Genomic DNA, 22,361 nt, shown 5'->3' with positions numbered 1-22,361 from the left:
TTAGGATCCAGCACTGTTCACTGTTTCTGTCACGTTTCTGTGGAGTTACACACATTTCACCTTTGTTCCCCCATTAGTATCTTCACACTCTGGGATGTGAAAAGACCCAGAAAGATTATCATACAAAAAATTACATTGTATGATATGAAAATGTACACCATCATACAAAAATTACATTGTATGATATGAAAATGTACACCATCATGCACAAATTACATTGTATGATGAAAATGTACACCATCGTATAAAAATTACATTGTATGATATGAAAATGTACACCATCATACAAAAATTACATTGTATGATGAAAATGTACACCATCATACAAAAATTACATTGTATGATATGAAAATGTACACCATCATACAAAAATTACATTGTATGATATGAAGATGTACACCATCATACAAAAATTACATTGTATGATATGAAAATGTACACCATCATACAAAAATTACATTGTATGATATGAAAATGTACACCATCATACAAAAATTACATTGTATGATGAAAATGTACACCATCATACAAAAATTACATTGTATGATATGAAAATGTACACCATCATACAAAAATTACATTGTATGATATGAAGATGTACACCATCATACAAAAATTACATTGTATGATATGAAGATGTACACCATCATACAAAATTACATTGTATGATGAAAATGTACACCATCATACAAAAATTACATTGTATGATGAAAATGTACACCATCATACAAAAATTACATTGTATGATATGAAGATGTACACCATCATACAAAATGACATTGTATGATATGAAAATGTACACCATCATACAAAAATTACATTGTATGATATGAAAATGTACACCATCATACAAAAATTACATTGTATGATGAAAATGTACACCATCGTACAAAAATTACATTGTATGATATGAAAATGTACGCCCACAGTGTCCAGATGGGCTTACATAAACACCAGTGTTAATCCAGGTGTTAATCCAATCATAAGATCTTAAATGTAAACAATCACTAAAGCTTGCCATTGCTATAATTAATAATACTTGTACTGTTTAATTAATAATACATGTACTATTCTGTAATTGTTTGATATTGTCATACTCCAGCGGATAACTTGGCAGGTTACACGGACCTGTGTGACAATTACAGGCTTACGGTGTGTCTAATGGAATCCTGTCTTCTCCCTTTAAAAATGTCACGTGAACTTGAAAGAATATGTTGAATCCTTACTTTAATGTGGAAAAGGAATTAGTGAATCTCTGAAATTCAGGCAGGGCATATATAATAATATTTACTTTTAGTCTTTATATATATATATATATATATATATATATATATATATATATATATATATATAGGCCTATATATATTAAGATTGTGTGTGTGTGTGTGTGTGTGTGTGTGTGTGTGTGTGTGTGTGTGTGTGTGTATACAGCAATGTATGAATGAGCAACTTCTGGTAAGTCTTCAATGGTTAGAGGAGGAAATGTCTATATGCTATGGGACATATAACCAGTGCAGTTTGTGGAGAGCAGGTGTGACATGATATGAGTGTTTAGTTGGGGCAAGTGCTCGATGGGCATCCTGTAATTTAGTATATTTTAGTATTATTTAGTATTATTTATTATGATAATCCAGACATGTGCTGATAGAAGCATGAATCGGCATCGTGGTAGCGTGGGGCGGAGTCTGGAGATGTTATGGAGGTGAGATAATATAGTGTTTAAATTATCATGGAGTCTGTGAGGGTTTTACCTGTATTTCATCAGGAAGATGAAAGATTATATCAGAGTAAGTGCTAATAAAAGTTTTAGTGATAATTATAAGAACATTAGTCTTATCAGTGTTGAGATTCAGAAAATTCGAGCTCATCCAACTTTTAACATCACAGATAAATGCAGGGAGGGAAGCAAGAGACTGAATTTGATATGAATCTGTGTCATCAGCATAACAATGTTATATGCGATGAATTACGTGTTCATGTCAGTTCTGAATAGGAGAGGACCAAAAACAGAACCCTGGGGAACGCCACGAATTACACGAGCAGCAGAGTCGTAAATTGCTCTACTGCTAAGGAAGCTGGATATCCCATAATATAAAATGATTTCCTCCCAAAGGTGCTTGTGCCTGGTAACCGCAGTAAAAAAAAACACAACACACTGCTTCTTCAGTGAATAATCATGCCATGTCACAAGTAACATATGTGTTTTGTAACATATAAAGCTACATGTACAAACCCCATCCTTTTTTTTCAAAGTTAACTTGGGTGTGTTTTTGTCCGCGTTTTACTCATTCACAAACATAAGCATTAGTTCCAGATATTTCTCTGTATAGAGTGATGTAGGAGGGCGGTTTACGACTTGCTGAACAATTTTTCTTTTATTTGGCCAGTGTGATTCTCCACCCTCACCACCACCCATACTCATGAAGGACATCTTTCACTGGCCTCCGTTCGTGCAGTTATGTTTGCAATTCTTGTCAGTAGCTGGCATGCATAGATCAAGGGCCTTTCCATAATCTCTTGTATAAAGATGGCCAAGAATTTTAGAGTGTGCACAAGTGTGTGTAAATGCTGCGTGCCGGGGTGTGTGCTTGGACTTTGGATTTCTGGAGCCCCTTGTTGCTGTTCTGGTAAACCCATCTGGTTCTGTTCTGGACTTTCGGTTAGTGTTCGTGCAGATTGCAGTGCAGTGGAGCTAAAGTTTGCGTTAGCAGGGGACGCCACGGTGTCCTTTTACGCGAAGGAGCAGACGCAGACGCAGACTTGCTCGCAGGAGGCGATCGTGGAGGCCCGTATACCATGAGGGGCAGCAGAGTAACCCCGAGGCTCCTGTTACTGCTGCTCACCCTGCAGGTGCACCTGAGCCGGGCCCAGAGGACACCGCCAGCGCGCGGCGAAGCTCCGAAACGTTTGTATGAGACGCTGAAGAGACTGGACGAGCAGGTTTGTGCTGTGATGTGAGCACATAACATGTGCATCTGTCATGGCTACTCACAGAACTTATATAAATGCCGGGGTGAGGGAATTTTACAGCCGTAAATCGAAGAAGAGTCATGTGAGGTTGTGCCTTGTGGTCCAGGCAGAAGTCATGATATGTTGGTTATATTTTAGAAAGCTATTTATAGCACAGCACATCTGTCAATGACTGTTTTATACATTTACGTTTCTGAGACATTTTTGTTCACTTATACATAAATTGCAGGCAACAGTAGTTGATGATTATATGAGAACATATCAATAGAGGTAATATCAGTGCAATAACCTTCATATCCTTTCAGGAATTTGCAGTTTTGTCCAATATGTTAATATCCACATTCTTGCTATTCCCTCTAGTTTAAAACATTTCAAGAGATGACCCTCGCTCATCTTCAGAGCATCGCCAAGAACCTCAGTGTCTCCCATGGCATTGACAGACATTTTCAGGAGCTGACTCAGCGTTTCGAGAGACTTTCCAGGGAGATGGGCTCCTTCAACAAGGACGTCAACCAGAACCTCAGCGCCCTCAAGTCCTGGAGCAGGAAGCTGCAGAAGAAGACCAAGCGGCTGGAGCTCAGGTTAGCCGTGACGGAGCGTGCCCTGAAGGAGAGGGGCAGGCTGGCCCAGAGGCAGTTGCAGGAGCAGAGGGTGGTGCTCTCCAACCTCACACGGGAGCTCGGGGCGCAGCACAGCCGCCTCGGGTCACTGGAGGCCCCGCGGGGGCCCGGTCGCGGCCTGTGGGACGTCCTCCAAGAACAAAGGGCCCAACTGAGCAAGCTGGAGGTTCGGATGAGAAGCATGGAGCAGCCACTCCTTAATGCCAGCACTTCGATCAGCTCCAGAAACCCACTCGTCGGGACGTGGCGGAGTCCAGATCCCGGTCCAGATCCCGGGCTTTTGTATGGTGCGCAGCGGCCACTTGAGAAGGAAGTGTCCAGGATGAGAAACAGACCTCCTCCTCCTTTGCGAATGGCTACCAGAGCACCATATCCAGACCATACCCATGAAACAACAAGATCTGCCCAGACCAGCTCCTCCATGATGCCTCTGCCCGAGGAGGAAGCCCAGATCCACAATCTTCTTCAACTTCCATTCAGACACAAGATCCCACAGAAATATACGCCAAAGAAAGAGGCCACAAGTATGTAATGCAACCACTACTGAGCAATGTTTAACATTTAACACACCTGATCTAGTTCATAACCTAATAAAAGCACTCAAAAGAGCAGTCAGTCAGGTGGGGTTTGCAGACTCATGAATCCAAAATCACTACTTTAACCCATGTTGAATCTTACACAAAAATGAGAATTAAGTGAATTTTGATTCCATTGAATCACACAGCACTTTGTAAGTAGCCTAAAGGGAAAGGTAGAAAAAGTCACATCTGGATTTGATTCTTGAACTGGAAAAATGTTTAGACTCGCACCACTTAAGAGTCTAAACTTAATGAACATCCTGGTGTCTGCATGTCATTCAAAGGGTAGAAAGTTGATGAATGACATTGCAAACAGACAACATTCCTGCGGAATTACAGTCACACATGTACATGGAGCGAACGTAAATATTCGCGTTTGTTGTCACAGCTTCATCACGAGTGCATATTTCAATGTTTTCCTGTGGTGATCGTTTACAACAGTTCAATTAAGACGTCTGACCATAAATATGAATTTGTGAAAAAGAATATTCAGCATTTCCACCATTGTTCTATGATTCATCACGAGCAGCATATGTCGCGTCTGTGAATCGTAAGTGCACAGTAATCAGACATAATGTTAACGTTGGCATCTTTTCCTCATGCTTACAGTTTGCAACGTGAACTCAATGCTGCTCTTCCCGTCGGCGTCGAACGAGAACTACGCCACCTTCCGAACACCTTTTCCCGCTGGAGTCCACGAGCTTTCTGTCTGCACCTGGTTGAAGGTGGAGGCGGGGTACGTGGGCACACTGCTGTCCTACGCCACCGCGGACAACGACAACACCCTGGTGCTGTACGGCCGCAGGTCCTCCGTGCGGGGCGCCGTGGACTTTGTGATCGGTGACCCGGCGTACCGCGAGCTGGAGATGGACACCTTCCTGGACGGCCGCTGGCACCACGCCTGCCTGATTTGGACTTCCATCGAGGGCCGGTTCTGGTACTACGCCGACCGGCGGCTGGCCGCCACGGGTTCCAAGTTCCAGAAGGGGTTCGAAATGCCTCCGGGCGGCACGGTGGTGCTGGGGCAGGAGCAGGATGTGGTGGGAGGGGGCTTTGACGAGGCCGAGGCGTTTGTGGGCAGGCTGGCAGGCTTTGCCATGTGGAGCAGGGCACTGAGTCCACGCGAGGTGTCTGGGCTGGCCACTGGTGAAGGGATGCCCAGAGGAGCAGTGATGACCCTTGATGATGTGGTGCTACATGGCTCAGTCCACCAAGTGACCTGCGAATGCCTGGAGCACTGTACCTAATCATACAAGCAAACTACACAAGAACATTTAACGATCAGACTAATCATTACTACACCAGGCTAGGTGTTATAATAGGGGGAATCATCCGATTATGCTGGACACATTCCAGGACTACAGTGAAACAGCTGAATGATTCATGAATTCAAAATATTTTGTTTAAAATTCGTTTTTTTCTTTATATACATTGCATTTTAATATTAACGTAACCATGTCTTCAGTGTTTTCCTGTGCAAGATAAATAGCGATGAATGGCACTGTGTTAGATTTATTTGTTTTATACTGAAGTAGTAGCAATGAGCATATATAGCATTCATTAAACACACTCATTGTGTTCTCATTGATCAAAATCAGTTATTCCTAGAAGATGATTAATAGCTATTTGTTTATCACAGAAAGCGTAACGTTTCCATATAACGCTTCCTCCATCAATAAACTACACTTCCCAGAATTCCAACTTGGTCTTACTCGTTTATGACTTCTTGGGCTTTCCGTAGAAATCGTCACGAGTTGGCTTATGATCGCTAGTCATGGGGATGGAGTGGCCGAAGTAGCTGCTTCTGTAGCCTTAGTTGCACATTTTAGTTCAACATTTTGAACTTTTCCGCAGTGGAGACTCCTGATTCTCCGACATGGCTAACATAGCGAAGAAGGTGTCGTGGTCCGGCAAAAACGAGGAGAGTCGCGGAGAAGAGACGCCTCTTCTGAACGGATCGGAGGAGGTCCGATCCAGCAGACAGGTGCCTGTTGGGCCACACGGCCACCTGTCCGGTCCAGCCTGCATGTATAGATATATATGAATATGACTGCTTGATTTGTGATGATCAGGGACGTGTGAGATCTGTGCTAGCTGACCAGCTAACTTAGGCTAGCTGGCTAACCTGTCTGTCCTAGTTAACTTTATTTTGCTCATATGCACATGTCACAGCTGCATATTGGGCATGTGAGTGTGTTAAGTTATCCACAGTACGAATGTGTGGCATGTTATCATGGGCTGTTAATAGCTGCTCCTTAACTTGGGTTATCATTGCTGTCACCGTTTATGTTGGCAACGATATACTTCACAATCCCTTAGTAAGAAAATGGGATCTTGGCTAATTGTATAATAGTACGATAGTCTGTGTGTCCAGGGTGTGTTTAGAGTTGCGATGTTAAGAGTTGGTGTTTTGCAAGGCTGGAATGATGGCTAGAAATCCCGACTTCCTGTTTCCCTGGTTACAGTAGAGAGGGGGGGTGGGGTGGTAAGAGGCGTTTCTCATGTACTGCGTTTGGTCCCTAGTTGTCCGGGGCTCCTATATTTCACGTAGGCAGACTGAGTACCGTGGATCTCGAGGACGATATTACGACAGAAGAGGTAATCTGGTTGTCATCCCACTGCTCTCCGTCTTATGTGGAAATATGAAATATTGGAAGTGCTTTCTCAATGCGTTTAGATCATCCCACTAACAGACGCACACGACGTTTCAAAGAGATCCCTGTCCATGCACACAAAAGGGTCACTACCAATACACGCACATTAATGTTCTGTTCTGAGACGTACGCATTGCTACTCTGGTGGGAAAACACTGGTCACGAGACTTTGTGGTTTGTTTGAGTAACAAGCTGCTTATGAGAAACCGCTTCTTTGGCACCAGCATGAAACCACTTTGCCATTTTTCCTGCCCTGTTTATTTTTTGAAACGCTTTAGCCAGCTTCAGGATGGCTTGCATCCAGACTCCACCTTCAGTGGCGTTTAGCTTAAGGAGCCATGACTGCTCCCTGTCTTTGAGCCTGTGTCTTGCTCCGCTTCAAACGCAGGACCCCGTGAGGAGTCGACCCAAGGAGATACCACACAATGAGAAGTTGCTCTCCCTCAAGTTTGAGGTAATTCGCCTACAGTGCCCTGACCTTTGTGGACACGAGTCTCTCGGTCTGGTGCTGGAATGTACCAGCCTACATCTTACCTTAACCTCTGACATACAGTGTATGCTGACTTCAATTAGACTGTGAATCATTAGTTCCTGTGGACAAATTTGCATACCCCCCCCCCATCCTACTAGCCATCAACCCCACCCCCCCCTCACACCCCACTCCCCCAACCCCTACATTGAAAATGCATGTTATGCCATTATGCCTGATAATGTTAGAATGTGTAATATGCCATACACACTTCCCATTTCCATTTACTTGTGGAATATTTCTTACCCTTTTAGAGTCTGGACTACGACAACAGTGAGAACCAGTTGTTTCTGGAGGAGGAACGTCGAATGAGTCACATGGTCAGTGAGGTTCCCGTACCAAGAGAAAATGGCTAGTGCCAGGTTGCATTTGAAGGTTGTTCTTTCGAGACTTCCTAGGTATGAACTCTCTTGGCCCAGCCTGACTGTGGTATGTGTGTGTGTATGTGTGTGACAGAGCTTCCGTTGCCTGGAGATCAGTCGCTGGGTGATCTGTGGTCTCATCGGCGTGTTCACAGGACTCATCGCTTGCTTCATCGACATTATGGTGGAGACCCTGGCTGGAATTAAGTACTATGTTGTCAAAGAGAGTATCCTTCTGTTATAGTGCAAAAGGCGTTCGGCCTGAAGCTGGTTTCTGCTCTACATGGAGAGATGGCTGTGATTGCTTCTCTCATTTCCCTAATCAGGAATGGACAAAACAACGCAACAATGCCGCCTGTGATTGTTATAAATGTAATCTGTTGAAACTGTGATGTTGCAGAGTCCAAAATCTGACCTTTTATTTAAAGGAGTCCTTTAACCAAAACCTCAGACATCGAGAAGTTCACAGAGGTTGGAGGCCTGTACATCTCGTTAATACTGTGGGCGGTGCTGAACTCGGCCTTCGTCATGGTCGGAGCCATCATCGTCGCTTGCTTTGAGGTACTTGCTTGGCCGTAATGGTCGTGCTTCCTCTTCCACACTTCCTCTGTGAATTCCTGCCCAACTGTACAAAAACTCGCCTTGTGGTTGTTGTGAACTGTAGGTGTTTCTGTTCTAGCCCATAGCTGCCGGTAGTGGAATCCCTCAGATCAAGTGCTACCTAAACGGAGTGAAAATTCCTCGAGTTGTCCGGCTCAAGGTAAACACCTCATCTGGATTTTTACCACATGCCCTTAAACTCACTGCAAATCTGTACATCCACCCATACCCTTACCCCACTGTAGTTCTGTACATCCACCCATACCCTTACCCCACTGTAGTTCTGTACAACCACCCATACCCTTACCCCACTGCAACTCTGTACATCCACCCATACCCTTACCCCACTGTAGTTCTGTACATCCAACCAGATCCTTAATCTACTGCAGTTCTGTACATCCACCCATACCCTTACCCCACTGCATTTCTGTACATCCACCCATACCCTTACCCCACTGCAACTCTACATCCACCCAGATATTTACTCCACTGTAATTACATTACGCATATTTATTCAGACCCTTACCTAACAGTAATTAAATATTTATCCAAGCCTTTATGCCACTATAATTATATAATTTTATACACATATAATTTAATTAAATAATTATATACACATTTATATTCCACCTTAATTAACCCTCCCATCCACCCATTCTGATTATATTACCCTGATTATATTATATACAGTGCTGCTTGAAAGTTTGTGAGCTTCTTGAGTAGTTCAGAATTTTCTGTTGTTTTTACCATGATTCTTTTATTTTATCATCACCAGTTTGTGTATATGAAATGTCAGGTTTATGTTCATCAATTCAATTTACTTGTTTTGAGGGAAATGTGTGAGTTGCCAGCAGACTACATGAAACATGGAATCAGAGCATGTGCAGAAGTAAATGAACTACAGTTGCATTGGTAAAGTTAATTAGGTAAAAGACCATTCAAATGAGACCTCCTTGGGAAACGATTTGAGCCACACTGATTTAAAGGGAGAGGAAACCACCCAAACCACTGTTGTGCCAAGGCGTAAAGCACACAGAGTAACAATGAGAAAGGAAAGGAGACTTTGGAGGAGACTTTGGAGGACACCATGAAGACGGTGGTGACAGCCCATCAGTCTGTGGAAAGCTGCAAAACCACCTACAAAAGACTCCAGCTCCATCCATCCACCTTAAGACAAATCACTTACAAACGCTGGGCACTCAGCATCACAGCAACTCTGCCCAGGAAGAAGCACCAGAAAAATAATAATTCAGGCAAAGGCCGACCTACACATCACCTCCAGAGAGCTGCAGACCTCTCTGGCAACATCTGGGATAAATGAACATGCATCTACAATTAGGTGAAACATCATTATACATGGCGTTCATGGGAGAGTTGCCAGAAGGGAGCATCTGTTTTTAAGAAAGAACAAAGTTACCTGATTAAACTTTGCCAGAGAGCGCTTGGACCAACCAGTAGCTTTCTGGAAGTTCATTCACTTGAGAGATGATATTTATTTATTTGGCCACAGTCACAGGTGCCATATTTCGAGAAAAGTCAACACTGCATGTAAAGAGAAGAACCTCCTCCCAACAGTGAAGCATGGTGGTGGAGATGTGAAGGTCTGGACCTTTTCTGCCTCTGGACCTGGACGACTCCATCTTATCCAGGGAACCATCAATTTCCAGGACCATCAACAAATTCTTGACAAGAAACTGCTACCATCAGTCAGGGAGTTGAAGCTGGGACAGAGATTGATAATGCAAAAAGACAACGACCCAAAACATTCCAGCAAAACTGCCAAGGCGTGGCGAGAAAGAAAGATTTGTACTTTGGATTGGCCCAGTCAAAGTCCAGACCTCAGTCCCATAGAAACGCTGTGGTAAAGATCTGAAGCAGGTGGTACGAGCCAGATGTTCTTCCAACCTCCTTTAACTGGGGGAGTTCTGCAAAGACAAGTGGGCAAAAATCTCAAAAGGCGGATGTGAGACATTTGTTTGTGGTTATAGAGACGTTTGGTTGAAGTAGAAGGAGGTGCTTTTAGCTATTAAGACTTCACACACTGTTGCACTTGGCAGATTCCAGTTTTCTTGAGAGATAAATTACTTTTGTTAATTAAATAATGAAAACATGTAATTTTTTTTTCTGTGTGTCCCTAATTTGAAGGTCTGCTTTACAAATTGAGATTTGGATGTTCATTTCATTTTTTAAAACAGTGACCATGTTTGGGTGGTTCACAGACTTTCAAGCAGCGCTGTGCTTTTATGCAAATTTATTACCCCACTGTAATTCTACATAATTATCCAGGACCTAATTGCCCAGTAATTCTACATATTTATCCAGGCCATTACCCCATTGTAATTCTACACATTTATCCAGGCCCTTACCCCACTGTAATTCTACACATTTATCCAGGCCCTTACCCCACTGTAATTCTACACATTTATCCAGGCCCTTACCCCACTGTAATTCTACACATTTATCCAGGCCCTTACCCCACTGTAATTCTACACATTTATCCAGGCCCTTACCCCATTGTAATTCTACACATTTATCCAGGCCCTTACCCCACTGTAATTCTACACATTTATCCAGGCCCTTACCCCACTGTAATTCTACACATTTATCCAGGCCCTTACCCCACTGTAATTCTACACATTTATCCAGGCCCTTACCCCACTGTAATTCTACACATTTATCCAGGCCCTTACCCCACTGTAATTCTACACATTTATCCAGGCCCTTACCCCACTGTAATTCTACACATTTATCCAGACCCTTACCCCACTGTAATTCTACACATTTCTCCAGACCCTTACCCCACTGTAATTCTACACATTTCTCCAGGCCCCTACCCCACTGTAATTTTACACATTTATCCAGTCCCGTACCCCACTGTAATACACATTCACACATGCTCTTGCCCTACTGTGTTTATTTGAAACACTTACTCTGTATATCCATGTCTAGTCTATACATTATTACACCTGCTCTGCGTTTTATAGGTTTATGGAAAACCGACATCATACATCCTGTTCCTCACTAGAGTGTGTAAGACCACTGCTCACATTAAACTATTTGGGACGCAAACCGTTCTGTCCACAGCTGTGAAGCTGGAGTTGGCATCACGGGTGGCGTTCGCTCTGCTAGGAAGCCCAGGAGGAGAGCTGTTGTATTTCCCTTGGCGAAAATGTTTGGTTTTCCACCCAGAAGCTCTCCAGCCAGGCGTGGGGGGTGGCAAGATGGCTCGGTGTAACCGTGCATACAAACAGATGGGTTATAGTCTCTAAGTTATTACCTACAAGATGTTGGCAAGAAAGTAAAGTGTTTCTAATAACGGGGCTAGTGAGTGTATGTATGCATTTAGTTCAAAAGGCCAGTGTTGCAAATCACAGTTTTTGAGAATGTTTGAATTAGACCTGGTGTGTGTGTGTGTGTGTGTGTGTGTGTGTGTGTGCGCGCGTGTGCAGACTCTGGTGGTGAAGGTGTGTGGTGTGATCTGCTCTGTAGCTGGGGGCCTGGCTGTGGGAAAGGTGAGGAAAGAGAAAAGAAGCTCTCACATTTCACACTTCTTACTGTTAGACACTATTCAAGTGAAAATGTCCTCCATTGTATTGTATGCAATTAGATATTGTTCAGACTTTTGAAGTGAGAGTAAAATGGTTTTTCTTTTCCTCATTAGATAGTCAAGAGTGAAGTTCTGTTTCCCTAAACTTGGACATAAGGCACATATAAAATTGTATATGTGCCTTATGCTTTTATAATTCAAATTCAATTCTTTTATAATTCAAATGCGTTTTTTCATTGTATTATTATCAAAGTATAATCCAGTCCCTTTTCCAGTTTGAAACCAGCTGAACTCTTGCCCTTCCAATAATCCGATATATTTTTCAGCGTTGAAAGATTATGAAAATATCTTGCTAAGCATTAAGTACTACATTTTTCATACTACCCACTCCTAAGGGGTATTGGTACTTTGCCTGTTTGTGATGCAAAAGACATACTGCCATCTGCACCATCAGCACCATCACGGTGTTTTCCCCTGAACGCTCCACCCCCAGGAAGGGCCCATGATCCACTCAGGAGCCGTGGTTGCAGCTGGCGTGTCCCAAGGCAGGAGCACCTCTCTGAAGAAGGACTTCAAGGTGGGTTGGTGTTGCACCATACAAGTCCCTTTGGACGTTCAGCTGGGTATTGTTGTCTAGGTTCAGTGCCTGTGTTTATACCCAGGAACCTTACGTGTGTCTGTGCCCGCGTGGTAGAGTTTTCTGCTCAAGGCTGACAACTGTGTCCCTGTCGCCTTGCCGTAGATCTTTGAGTACTTCCGCAGGGACACGGAGAAGAGGGACTTCGTCTCGGCCGGAGCTGCCGCGGGGGTCTCCGCCGCTTTTGGGGCACCAGTCGGTGAGACACACACACTCACTCATTCGGTCCACGTCCCCAACGGGCCTCGTTGCTGGCACCCCTGAGGACCAGGGCCGGACCTGGTGCAGGACGGGGTCCTCACTTTTGCCAGGGCTGCTTTCGAATGGCAGACATCGGAGCCGACCCAGACTCCCCCCGGCCCGCCTTTCTGCTGCTTTGTTGGGTGACTGGTGCTCCAACATCTCCTGTCTCTTTTCTAAACAGGTGGAGTTCTGTTCAGTTTAGAGGAAGGAGCATCTTTCTGGAACCAAATGCTTACATGGAGGATTGTGAGTGACTGAAATGTGTTACATTAGAATAATACATGAATACAAGTTCATTTACTATAATTGAACTATATTGTATTATATCATCAGGTGCATCACTGTGTCTTTCCAGACTTGAGGACATTTTTGAAACTCTAAAATCCTAGTTTTTTGTATTCCTTGAACCAGTTCTTTGCATCGATGATCTCCACCTTCACACTGAACTTCTTCCTGAGTGTCTATCATGGCAAAACAGGCGAGTTGTCGAGCCCTGGACTCATCAACTTCGGCAGCTTTGACTTAGAAGTGAGTTCTCCAGCTGTCTGAGCTGTCTGTCTCTCCAGCTGTCTGTCTCTCCAGCTGTCTGTCTTTGTTCTATCCCTCTCTTGCACACGTTCCTCCCCTCTCGTGCCTCACCTCGTCTCCTCCTCCTCTCTGCTCCAGAGTGTGCAGTACAACCTCTACGAGATCCCACTGTTCATCTGCATGGGAGCAATAGGTACGCCCCGATGCATTCTGGGTCATGATCCCACGCGCCGGACGCTGAGTGACGCTTCACCTCCTTCTCCACCTCCTTCTCCCCTTTCCCAGGTGGACTTCTCGGAGCGCTCTTCAACGTCCTCAACTACTGGCTGACGATCTTCCGAATCAGGTAGTGGCAGGAGACGATGGAGTGGGTGGGCGGGGCCGAGGATAGGGGGCGGGGCCGTAACCTGTCCGTGGCCCTCAGGTACGTGCACAGGCCGTGCCTGCAGGTGATGGAGGCCATGCTGGTGGCGGCGGTGACGGCCGCCGTGTCCTTCGCCATGATCTACACGTCCAACGACTGCCAGCCTCTGAAAATGGAGAGTTCGGACGAGTACCCTCTGCAGGTAGCTTCCTGAACGCTGATCTGGGAACAGTGCGGCCCGCCGGTTTGTGTTTGCACAGCGTGGAGCAGGGGGGGGACGTGGTCTCGGCCCAACGTCTGATGTTTTATCTGCTTTTCAGCTTTTCTGTGCTGACGGAGAATACAACGCCATGGCAACGGCATTCTTCAACACACCGGAGAGAAGTGTGAGGAGCCTGTTTCATAACCCCCCAGGTGTGTGTGTGTGTGTACGTTTTCAGGCGTGTCTATCCATTCTCGTGCGACAGTTCTGATTACACGGAGACAAACTCGACAGGGTTGTGATGTTCGTGTCGTAACCCCCGTAACCTCCGGCCGGCTGGGGAGCGTTTGGCTTTGCTGGTGTTTGTTTGTGTATTTGAGAATGTGGAGCAGACTCTGGCTTACTGAGCTGATTTAGGATCGCAGGCAGGAAAGTTGGTCAGCTGACAGAGGCTTAGCTGTCACCCCCCCCACCCCCCCCCCCCCCCCACACACACACACACACACACACACACACACACACACACACACACACACACACATCACATGGGAGCCAGTGATGGCTTTCGCAGAGTAGCAGAGGCCCTGCACGGAGCCCCAAGGTTGGCACACTGCTGGAGGGCGTCGTGAGCTAAAGCTTCACCATTACAGTGCCTTAACATAGGCTGACATATACTCTCATTAATAAGGCACGCCGAGAATGAACCGAATCAAGGTCCCTGTTGTACTGAAGCTGCTTCAGAAGATCGTGTAAGATCACTGCCCCCTGGAGGCCACGTCTTCCCCGTAAACACACACGGATCTACGCATGGCAGTTACTCAGATTTCTGTGCGCTTGAGTTAGGCTGAATTATGTGTGAAAAAGACAAAAGTAACACCCCTGACACGCGCTGAAGGGGATGATCAGTGTTGCGGAGCTAAGGAAGTTCTCGTACATCTTCTCATGGATCTGATGTCTTCAGCCGTTCCTCTAACGCTCGCACTGCGCTCTCTCAGGCACCTACAACCCGCAGACGTTGGGCTACTTCACCCTCACCTACTTCCTCCTGGCGTGCTGGACGTACGGGCTGACCGTGTCCGCAGGGGTCTTCATCCCCTCCCTCCTCATCGGGGCAGCGTGGGGTCGCCTCTTTGGGATCCTGTTGTCCTACATGACCAACAGCAAATCGGTGAGCTCAGGCCCCGCCTCTGACCCCTAACCCCCCCCCCCCCCTCCCCTTCCGGAACACAACCGGGGTTAACGTCTCCCTCAACGCAGTGACAACCACGCTGGCTCGCTGGTCTTTCCCGACCCCACGTTAAAGCACGACCACGTTGCTCGCTCCGTCGCGAGATAAGACGGCCTCCACCGACCGTGTGCTGCGTGTTGTTGTGTTGTTGTGTTGAGACGGCCTCCACCGACCGTGTGCTGCGTGTTGTTGTGTTGTTGTTTTGACAGATCTGGGCAGATCCCGGAAAGTACGCCTTAATGGGTGCTGCCGCCCAGCTGGGTGAGTCAGCATCTCACACACTCACACACTCACTCCCTCACACACTCACACCCTCACGCCCTCACACTCTCACGCCCTCACACAGCTTCCGTGTGTGCTGCTCGGAAACGGTGCAGGAATGCCGGGGCACTTTTTTTTTTTTTTTGGTGCTGATTTTATTTTTCATTTGCTATTTTCGGCACCTGTGTCACACGTCACATGTTCCATAGCAGCTGTTTCTGGCACGTAGGTGGCATTGTCAGGATGACTCTGAGCCTTACGGTCATTTTGGTGGAAGCTACCGGGAACGTGACCTACGGCCTACCCATCATGCTGGTGCTGATGACCGCCAAGATCGTGGGGGATTATTTCATAGAAGTAAGACTCCAAGAATTCACGCCACTTGTCTGTAATACGTTTGGAAGTAGTAAATCCCCCGAGCAAACCTTAATCTAAATTCATCAAAAAACCTCAAACCTGTGTGCTCTGCTGTTCTCAGGGCCTTTACGACATACACATTAAACTGCAGAGCGTTCCTTTCCTCCACTGGGAAGCCCCGGCCACGTCTCACTGGCTGACTGCCAGGTAATAAATCCTTTAGCCTTTAACCAGGCTGACGATGTTTTAAACGCTTTTTTAAACGCATGACGCTCTGCATTCCGATAACGAAGGGGTCGATGCTAACGCTGCCGTTAGCGAGGAGCAGGTGGGACGGGCCGCGTCTCTGTGCGCAGACCTGTGTTCGTGACGCAGAGGGGGAGGTGACCGGAGCTCTCGTCTTTCGGTTGTAAGCTGAAGTAGATGTCTTCATCCCGCAGAGAGGTCATGAGCTCACCGGTCACCTGCTTCAACCGACTGGAGAAGGTGGGGACCATCGTGGACGTCCTCAGCAACACGGCCACCAATCACAACGGCTTCCCGGTGATCGTGCGGGCCGGCGCCACCGACATCGGAGAAGAGGTGGGTACCGCTCCGTGTCCTCCAGGGGGGGGCAGAGCTGGGCAGTGGGCCCGGCTCCACGTCCGGCCCGCCCCGGGGAAGGAGCTTGACGTCTGGAGTGCCGATTCTTTCTCCTTGTGTCTCCACAGGGCGGGAAGCTGTGCGGACTGATCCTGCGGTCTCAGCTCATCGTTCTGCTCAAACACAAGGTAAAGACCTTCTACCCCGTGACTACGGCCGCTCCGTCTGGACCAGGGCCGCTCTGTGTTGGGGAGTAGCACAAGAATAGGACAGTGGTGACTGGTGAAAATTAAAAATAATCCCTCGGTGAAGGTGGGAGTAGGGATGAGCTTTATGTTATTTCTGTGGGCATGTTAGTAAAATGTCGGTTAGCCCCCTGTTGTCAGTGTGAGTGCGGACGTCCACGTAGTTTCATTCTCTGCTCCTGTGCTGAGCAGTTCTTTGCACGTCCAGCCAAGCACAGCTATGGTCCTCTATAGCAGTGTGTCGTCAGTACAGTGTGTTTTGACTCTTATCTGTATACCTATTGGGTATGTGTAGCTCAGTATCTTGTTGGTTTTGATGAGGTTAGGGTAGGATCGTTCAACCTACGGACTGACCACTGATTGCAGATGCAGACGGAATCAATAAATTATGTACATGAATGCTTGCCCTATTTCACCGGTGTTCCTGATGAACCCTGCATCAGAAAATGTGACTCTGTGTGTGTGTGTGTGTGTGTGTGTGTGTTTGTGTGTGTGTGTGTGTGTGTGTGTGTGTGTCAGGTGTTCGTGGAGCGGGCCCAATCCCGACTCTCCCTGCGTAAACTACAGCTGAAGGACTTCAGGGACGCCTACCCACGCTTCCCGCCCATCCAGTCCATCCACGTGTCGCAGGACGAGAGGGAGTGCATGATGGACCTGTCCGAGTTCATGAACCCCACCCCCTACACTGTACCTCAGGTGTGTCCCCAACTCCATCCCCATTAAAGGACCACCTCACCCACAACACTACTTTGAATTAAATCATGTGAAATGGCCCAATAGCGATTTTGCTTATTTGACTTAATTTGAAGTGTGCTCTGTTTTTACCATCCCCGAGATCTGTTCTTTTCCTATGATTTCAGGAGACCTCCCTCCCTCGTGTGTTTAAGTTATTCCGAGCGTTGGGGCTGAGGCACCTGGTGGTGGTTGACGATGAAAACAAGGTAAGAAACACAGCAGTCACCTACACGCCAAGTGGGACGTGATGGTGTTGGAGAAGCTCCTTTTGTATTGCTGTCTACTCTCGTTCCACCACCAGGGGGCTGGATTTTACAACACATTATGCCTTCTCTAACTTTAGGTTATGACAGCTTGTCAGTTTTTTTTTGTTGTTCTGTTCCGGATAGTAGGTGACATGAATATATTTGTTCTATATTTGAATATATTTGTACTCCAAAAGATCAACTTACCTCACTGCAGAATCACCGTGACCCTAGATGTAAATGAAGTCCTGACTCGTCATCTCAGGAGAGCAGACGTGGGCGTTAAAAGCGTCCGTTAGCGCGCTGTTCTCACCGTGTCCCGTGTCCTTGCGTTAAGGTCGTGGGCTTGGTGACCAGGAAGGACCTTGCGCGCTACCACCTGGGCAAGCACGGGCTCGAGGAGCTGCAGCTGGCCCAGACGTGAGCCGTCGGACACCTTCCTCGCCCTCGCCTTCTGCTCATCCTCGCCGCGGTGCCACCCGACGCACCACGTTGGCTCGGGGGCGTGGCGGGGGGGGGGGAGGGCAGACGTTTCAAACGCGGCAGACAAAAACGTGCAAACCTGCAGAAGATGGAGAGAGCAGACCTGGGTGTGCCAAAGCTGGTACTCCTGAGATGCGACATGTTGATTTCAGAAGGGTTCCCGTCGTCGGGTAGCTGACGTCGTGAGCAGCGGTACAGCCGAGTCGCGTGACGGCGTTTACCGTATTTGACTAAATGGGTCAGCACGTTGTCGTGAGACTCCTAACGGTTTATTGACTTGTCGTTTCTCCTTGGTGTATTCAGGTCTTTAGTATTATTAAGTACAAGGGCTCAGTTAAATTATGCAGTGTGTGCAGTATATATTTTGCCTGTAGGTTTGTTGTAAAGAGCACATTCATTTTTATTTGTTCCTGTTAGTGTTGCACTGTACTAATGTGTTTATTTATTGCATTTTGAGGGGTCTGTCATGCCTTGTCTAATTGTCTTGCTATTTCAGTTTTTTTGTGGGTTTTGTGTTATTGTATTTTATATCTTTGATTTGAACATGCCCTACAGGCCAATGTTGAACATCCGGTGCAGTTATCATTTAAACGATGACATAACACTGAATCATCCTTGCTCTAAGTAAAGAGCTGAAATGGACAACCAATACCTAACAGTAACAATCGCATTATGTGAAGCTACGAGCTAATATGCCCCTCGGTTTGAGCTGAAAGTTGGCAGAGTAGTTCTGATAGTATAGTAGACCTCTACTATATCTAAAAACAGTTTCTTAGCAAGCATTACTCAAATTGGCTAATTCAGATTCTGCTGGGAACAGAACGGATTCTTCAACCTTTTCTTATACTGTTCTGTAACATTACAAGCCAAAGCAGGTAGAGTCTGTTCCTTCTGATTATTTTGCACATAAAGCTTGTCCAGGTAAGGTCAGGTAATGTCCAGGTAAGGTCAGGTAATGTCCAGGCAAGTTCTGCTACAACGTTGAGCCTTAATAATGATTTTATTGTGGATCCCGACATACTTAAATGCTTATCTAATTTGCACTAAAGTTAAAAACAATAAGTAATTTAAAAAGGTACACAGCACTCCCATGTGTTGCGAAATAATCCACGTATTCTGATATCTTAGTTTTGTTACTGTGATTTGTTAGTTTGTTTTCCATGTATATTTTATCTTGAATTTGAACAACAGTATTCATATAGAATGAAATTAGACTCTTTAAATGTACAAAAATTATTCGGTAATTATATCAGGCATTGTGTTTACATCTGTTGTCCCATCAACATTCTATTCAGTTTTCATTTTGTGTAGCAAATGGGCAAATGGCGTTCATTTTGTTATGTGATTGGCCACTGATCTTAATCATGCAAAACTAACTTTTCAAGAAATAATAATTTTTTTCTCTATTTCTTCCTCTTTTTGTACAGTACAGTAAGTCAACTTTTTTCTTTATTTTATTTTTATAAAGTATGAAACAGATTTGTCAACTAATAAACGTTATAGAGTCAAGTAGTCTCATACATCACCGTGCCTTGTCCATGTCTAATTATTCTTGATGTGTAATTAATGAAATATGACACTTGGGTCTATGAGCCATGTTATAGTAAAAATAGTATGCAGAGAATTCTACTGCAAATCAATGCTCAAAAGCGCTAAAGTGAACCGACTGGCTTGAACTGGAAGCTCTAAGCAGCCTTCAGCAAGTTGGGTGATGTCCATATGACTGGAAACAGTGGTGTTAAATAGAAAGACCCACTTCATGAGCGCCTGCATAAGAGTGGGGTGGGAGAAGGCACCATCTGACAGCTGTACCATCTGACAGCCATCTTATATATCAGGCTTGACAACATTCTTGGATTAAGGTCTTAGGTGATAATACTGGCCTCTTCATACGGGGTTAGTTACATCTCTTCACAGATACCAGTGAAACATAAAACATCACACAGGGAAAACGAGGAGGTGCTAAGTGATGGTTCGCTTCCACGTGCTTTTATTTTGGTTTTGCCCTGTTTGCCTTTCGTGTTGTTCTACAATCCTGTAGTTTTTGCTTATGTTCCTGTATTTCTGTAAAAAAAAAAAATTAAAAAACCCAAATAATTGTGGTCTTAAATGGTTAATAACTCTTCTACAGTCTTCAAATAACGTTCTTATAAACAACAACTTTGACTTTCACTCAGGATTTACTGGATGACAGAGGGTTCGGGGGAGGTGAGTAGGAGAATCGTTTGGACTCGGGCCTACAAAGCCCACAAGAGAGGCTGTCACACCCTCATCATCTGAGCAGTTGTGTGGCCCAGCCATAAACGTATATTAACACGCATAAGCACACACATTCACACTAAATACACTTTCTTCTAAAAACACAAACTGCACTATGAACTTGTCTTTCTGCAGCACTGAATGATGTTCACAACATCGTGGGATACATGCGCTTTGTACATGTAAATGAAAAGTGTGCTTTGAATTATATCCTATATATGCGTTATAACCAAGGCTTTGACTTAATATTAAAAAAAATATATATGGGCCTAAATATATTGTACGTTAAGAATAAGGCTTAGAGGTTTATAATGCACTCAGATTAAATCCACCAGATTAAATGCAACAGGATTATTTTTTTAAAAAGCAACCAGTATGACCTAGTTTTTTGTATACATGAACCAAGATTTTCAAATACCTCATTTTGCTAGGGGCTATTTTTGTCAGGTGCTGCTTAAACTGGTGATCAAAGGGACTCCCCTCCTCGTGCTGTGCTGTATTATAGCCCAGAGTAGGGCTCACATGCAATAGCGCTTGCTAAATACTCAGCGTACGTCCATTAGATCGGTGACTCCAGTCGAGCAATGGGCAGCTCTGTGGCAGGGTGGGGGTGTCTCGGGGGCAGTGAGCAGCTCTGCGTCAGGGTGGGGGTGTCTCGGGGGCAGTGGGCAGCACTGTGGCAGGGTGGGGGTGTCTCGGGGGCAGTGGACAGCTCTGCGTCAGGGTGGGGGTGTCTCGTCAGGGTGGGGGTGTCTCGGGGGGCAGGTCGACCGCTGCTGTGGTCCGTCCTTCAGGCTGAACCGTTTTGGCTGCTCGGAGCCATAACGATCCAGTAGTCCATGTAACAACTGAAGGCCTTTTAGGGCCCGAACATGCAGCTCCTGCTGACACAACGGAAAATTGTTTGATTTTGTCATTTGAAGTACCGACCTACATCTAAAATCTTATATCTACAAATCTAGGTAAAGGATATACTGATGCATCTTTCAAACTTGTTTTCTGTCTGAATTGAGAAACTTCTCAGAATACAAATATAACACAGTTTCTGAAAGCAGGACACCATCGGATTACTGTTTTCTAGATGTTTTCTTCTTGAATTTGGAGCGCCCTATAGCCCTATAGCCCTATAGCCCTATAGCCACATCACAGCCACGTCCTCTGCTGGTGTTTAAAGTCTATCCCACATCTCCACAGGATGCTATTTCTGTTTCATGCCAAGGACTCAAACTCACCTGTATTTAAAAGTAAAACGTTGGATATATTGTATTCTTTATGGCTTGATCTGTGATTTAAGCACAACATGTGGAGTTTACAGACTGAATATTTCCATCAGAAAGGTCTACCTTGTGTATGTGGTGTATATTAAATATTTTAACAATGAGTACTACGCATTTGAAAGGGAATATGATGCTTAAACCACAGAAGTATGTCGTATAAGTAAAGAGGTTTGTGGTGTGTATAGTGGTGTGTGTGTGTATAGTGGTGTGTGTGTATAGTTGTATGTGTGTGTAGTTGTGTGTGTGTATAGTGGTGTGTGTATAGTTGTGTGTGTGTATAGTGGTGTGTGTGTGTATAGTTGTGTGTGTGTGTGTGTGTGTATAGTTGTGTGTGTATAGTGGTGTGTGTGTGTGTGTGTGTGTGTGTGTGTAGTGGTGTGTGTATAGTGATGAGCTGCTTGAGGAGAAACACCAAAATCTTAAAGAGCTCCACCCATCCAAGTCATGTGACGTGACAATAACAGTGATGTGATTTGAGTATATAACCCAGGGTATACTCTCTGGTAGGCACTTGCGTCAGTGCTATCCACCACTGTCTCAGGGGCCAATACAGCCTACTCACAGCTAAATGTGCATTACACCTCACAACCTGCACAGCTGATCGTATAGAGCCGCCTGCGTGTGTGTGTATAGGCTAGCTCACAACAGGGAGAAGTGGGTGTGAAAGGGCGAGCAAGAGAGAGAGACCGAGAGACGCAGACAGACAGGCAGACAGACAGAGAGACAAGGAGAGGGAGAGTATTTGTGCTGTTAATGGTATCTCTGACACAGAGATGAATTACTGCTATTATGCCCGAGGCTGCCCCTGGTGTATACTGGCCAGTCAGCACCCTGAACGGTCTTCAGTGGTGTGGC

The 22,361-nt window shown here is 45.5% G+C and overlaps 2 protein-coding genes across 3 annotated transcripts; both read left to right on the top strand.

Moving 5' to 3' along the window:
- Positions 1–1,455: 1,455 nt before the first annotated feature.
- On the top strand, positions 1,456–5,843 carry ptx4 (pentraxin 4, long). Its single transcript, XM_076983574.1, has 3 exons — positions 1,456–2,940; positions 3,331–4,114; positions 4,778–5,843. Exons 1-3 carry the CDS (start codon positions 2,797–2,799, stop codon positions 5,413–5,415), a joined length of 1,566 nt encoding a protein of 521 aa, XP_076839689.1. The 5' UTR covers positions 1,456–2,796; the 3' UTR covers positions 5,416–5,843.
- A 79-nt stretch (positions 5,844–5,922) lies between these two features.
- Positions 5,923–19,490, top strand: clcn7 (chloride channel 7). Of its 2 annotated transcripts, XM_076983553.1 has the most exons (25): positions 5,923–6,152; positions 6,692–6,766; positions 7,211–7,276; positions 7,606–7,671; positions 7,808–7,940; positions 8,165–8,274; positions 8,393–8,473; positions 11,763–11,825; positions 12,354–12,437; positions 12,603–12,696; positions 12,922–12,986; positions 13,152–13,268; positions 13,407–13,461; positions 13,554–13,614; positions 13,693–13,834; positions 13,953–14,046; positions 14,830–15,002; positions 15,272–15,323; positions 15,553–15,680; positions 15,802–15,887; positions 16,121–16,262; positions 16,391–16,450; positions 17,027–17,203; positions 17,368–17,448; positions 17,825–19,490. In XM_076983553.1, exons 1-25 carry the CDS (start codon positions 6,045–6,047, stop codon positions 17,909–17,911), a joined length of 2,400 nt encoding a protein of 799 aa, XP_076839668.1. In that variant the 5' UTR covers positions 5,923–6,044; the 3' UTR covers positions 17,912–19,490. The 2 variants fall into 2 exon arrangements, with proteins under 2 accessions (XP_076839668.1, XP_076839677.1); XM_076983562.1 differs by lacking the exon at positions 6,692–6,766.
- Positions 19,491–22,361: the final 2,871 nt, after the last annotated feature.

This window comes from Brachyhypopomus gauderio, chromosome 2 (genome assembly GCF_052324685.1).
Source record: "Brachyhypopomus gauderio isolate BG-103 chromosome 2, BGAUD_0.2, whole genome shotgun sequence".
Lineage (NCBI taxonomy): Eukaryota > Metazoa > Chordata > Actinopteri > Gymnotiformes > Hypopomidae > Brachyhypopomus > Brachyhypopomus gauderio.
The sequence above is the reverse complement of the archived record's forward strand: the minus strand, read 5'-3'. Positions and strand labels throughout refer to the sequence as shown.

What these genes read in the sequence shown, in the direction of transcription:
- ptx4 (XM_076983574.1), top strand. Translation starts at nt 2,797, where the DNA reads ATGAGGGGCAGCAGAGTAACCCCGAGGCTCCTGTTACTGCTGCTCACC. An exon ending in TGAAGAGACTGGACGAGCAG is followed by an intron (nt 2,941 to 3,330) that starts GTTTGTGCTGTG and finishes TATTCCCTCTAG; the next exon opens with TTTAAAACATTTCAAGAGAT. An exon ending in GCCAAAGAAAGAGGCCACAA is followed by an intron (nt 4,115 to 4,777) that starts GTATGTAATGCA and finishes TCATGCTTACAG; the next exon opens with TTTGCAACGTGAACTCAATG.
- clcn7 (XM_076983553.1), top strand. Translation starts at nt 6,045, where the DNA reads ATGGCTAACATAGCGAAGAAGGTGTCGTGGTCCGGCAAAAACGAGGAG. An exon ending in GGGGCCTGGCTGTGGGAAAG is followed by an intron (nt 11,826 to 12,353) that starts GTGAGGAAAGAG and finishes CTCCACCCCCAG; the next exon opens with GAAGGGCCCATGATCCACTC. An exon ending in GGGTGCTGCCGCCCAGCTGG is followed by an intron (nt 15,324 to 15,552) that starts GTGAGTCAGCAT and finishes TCTGGCACGTAG; the next exon opens with GTGGCATTGTCAGGATGACT.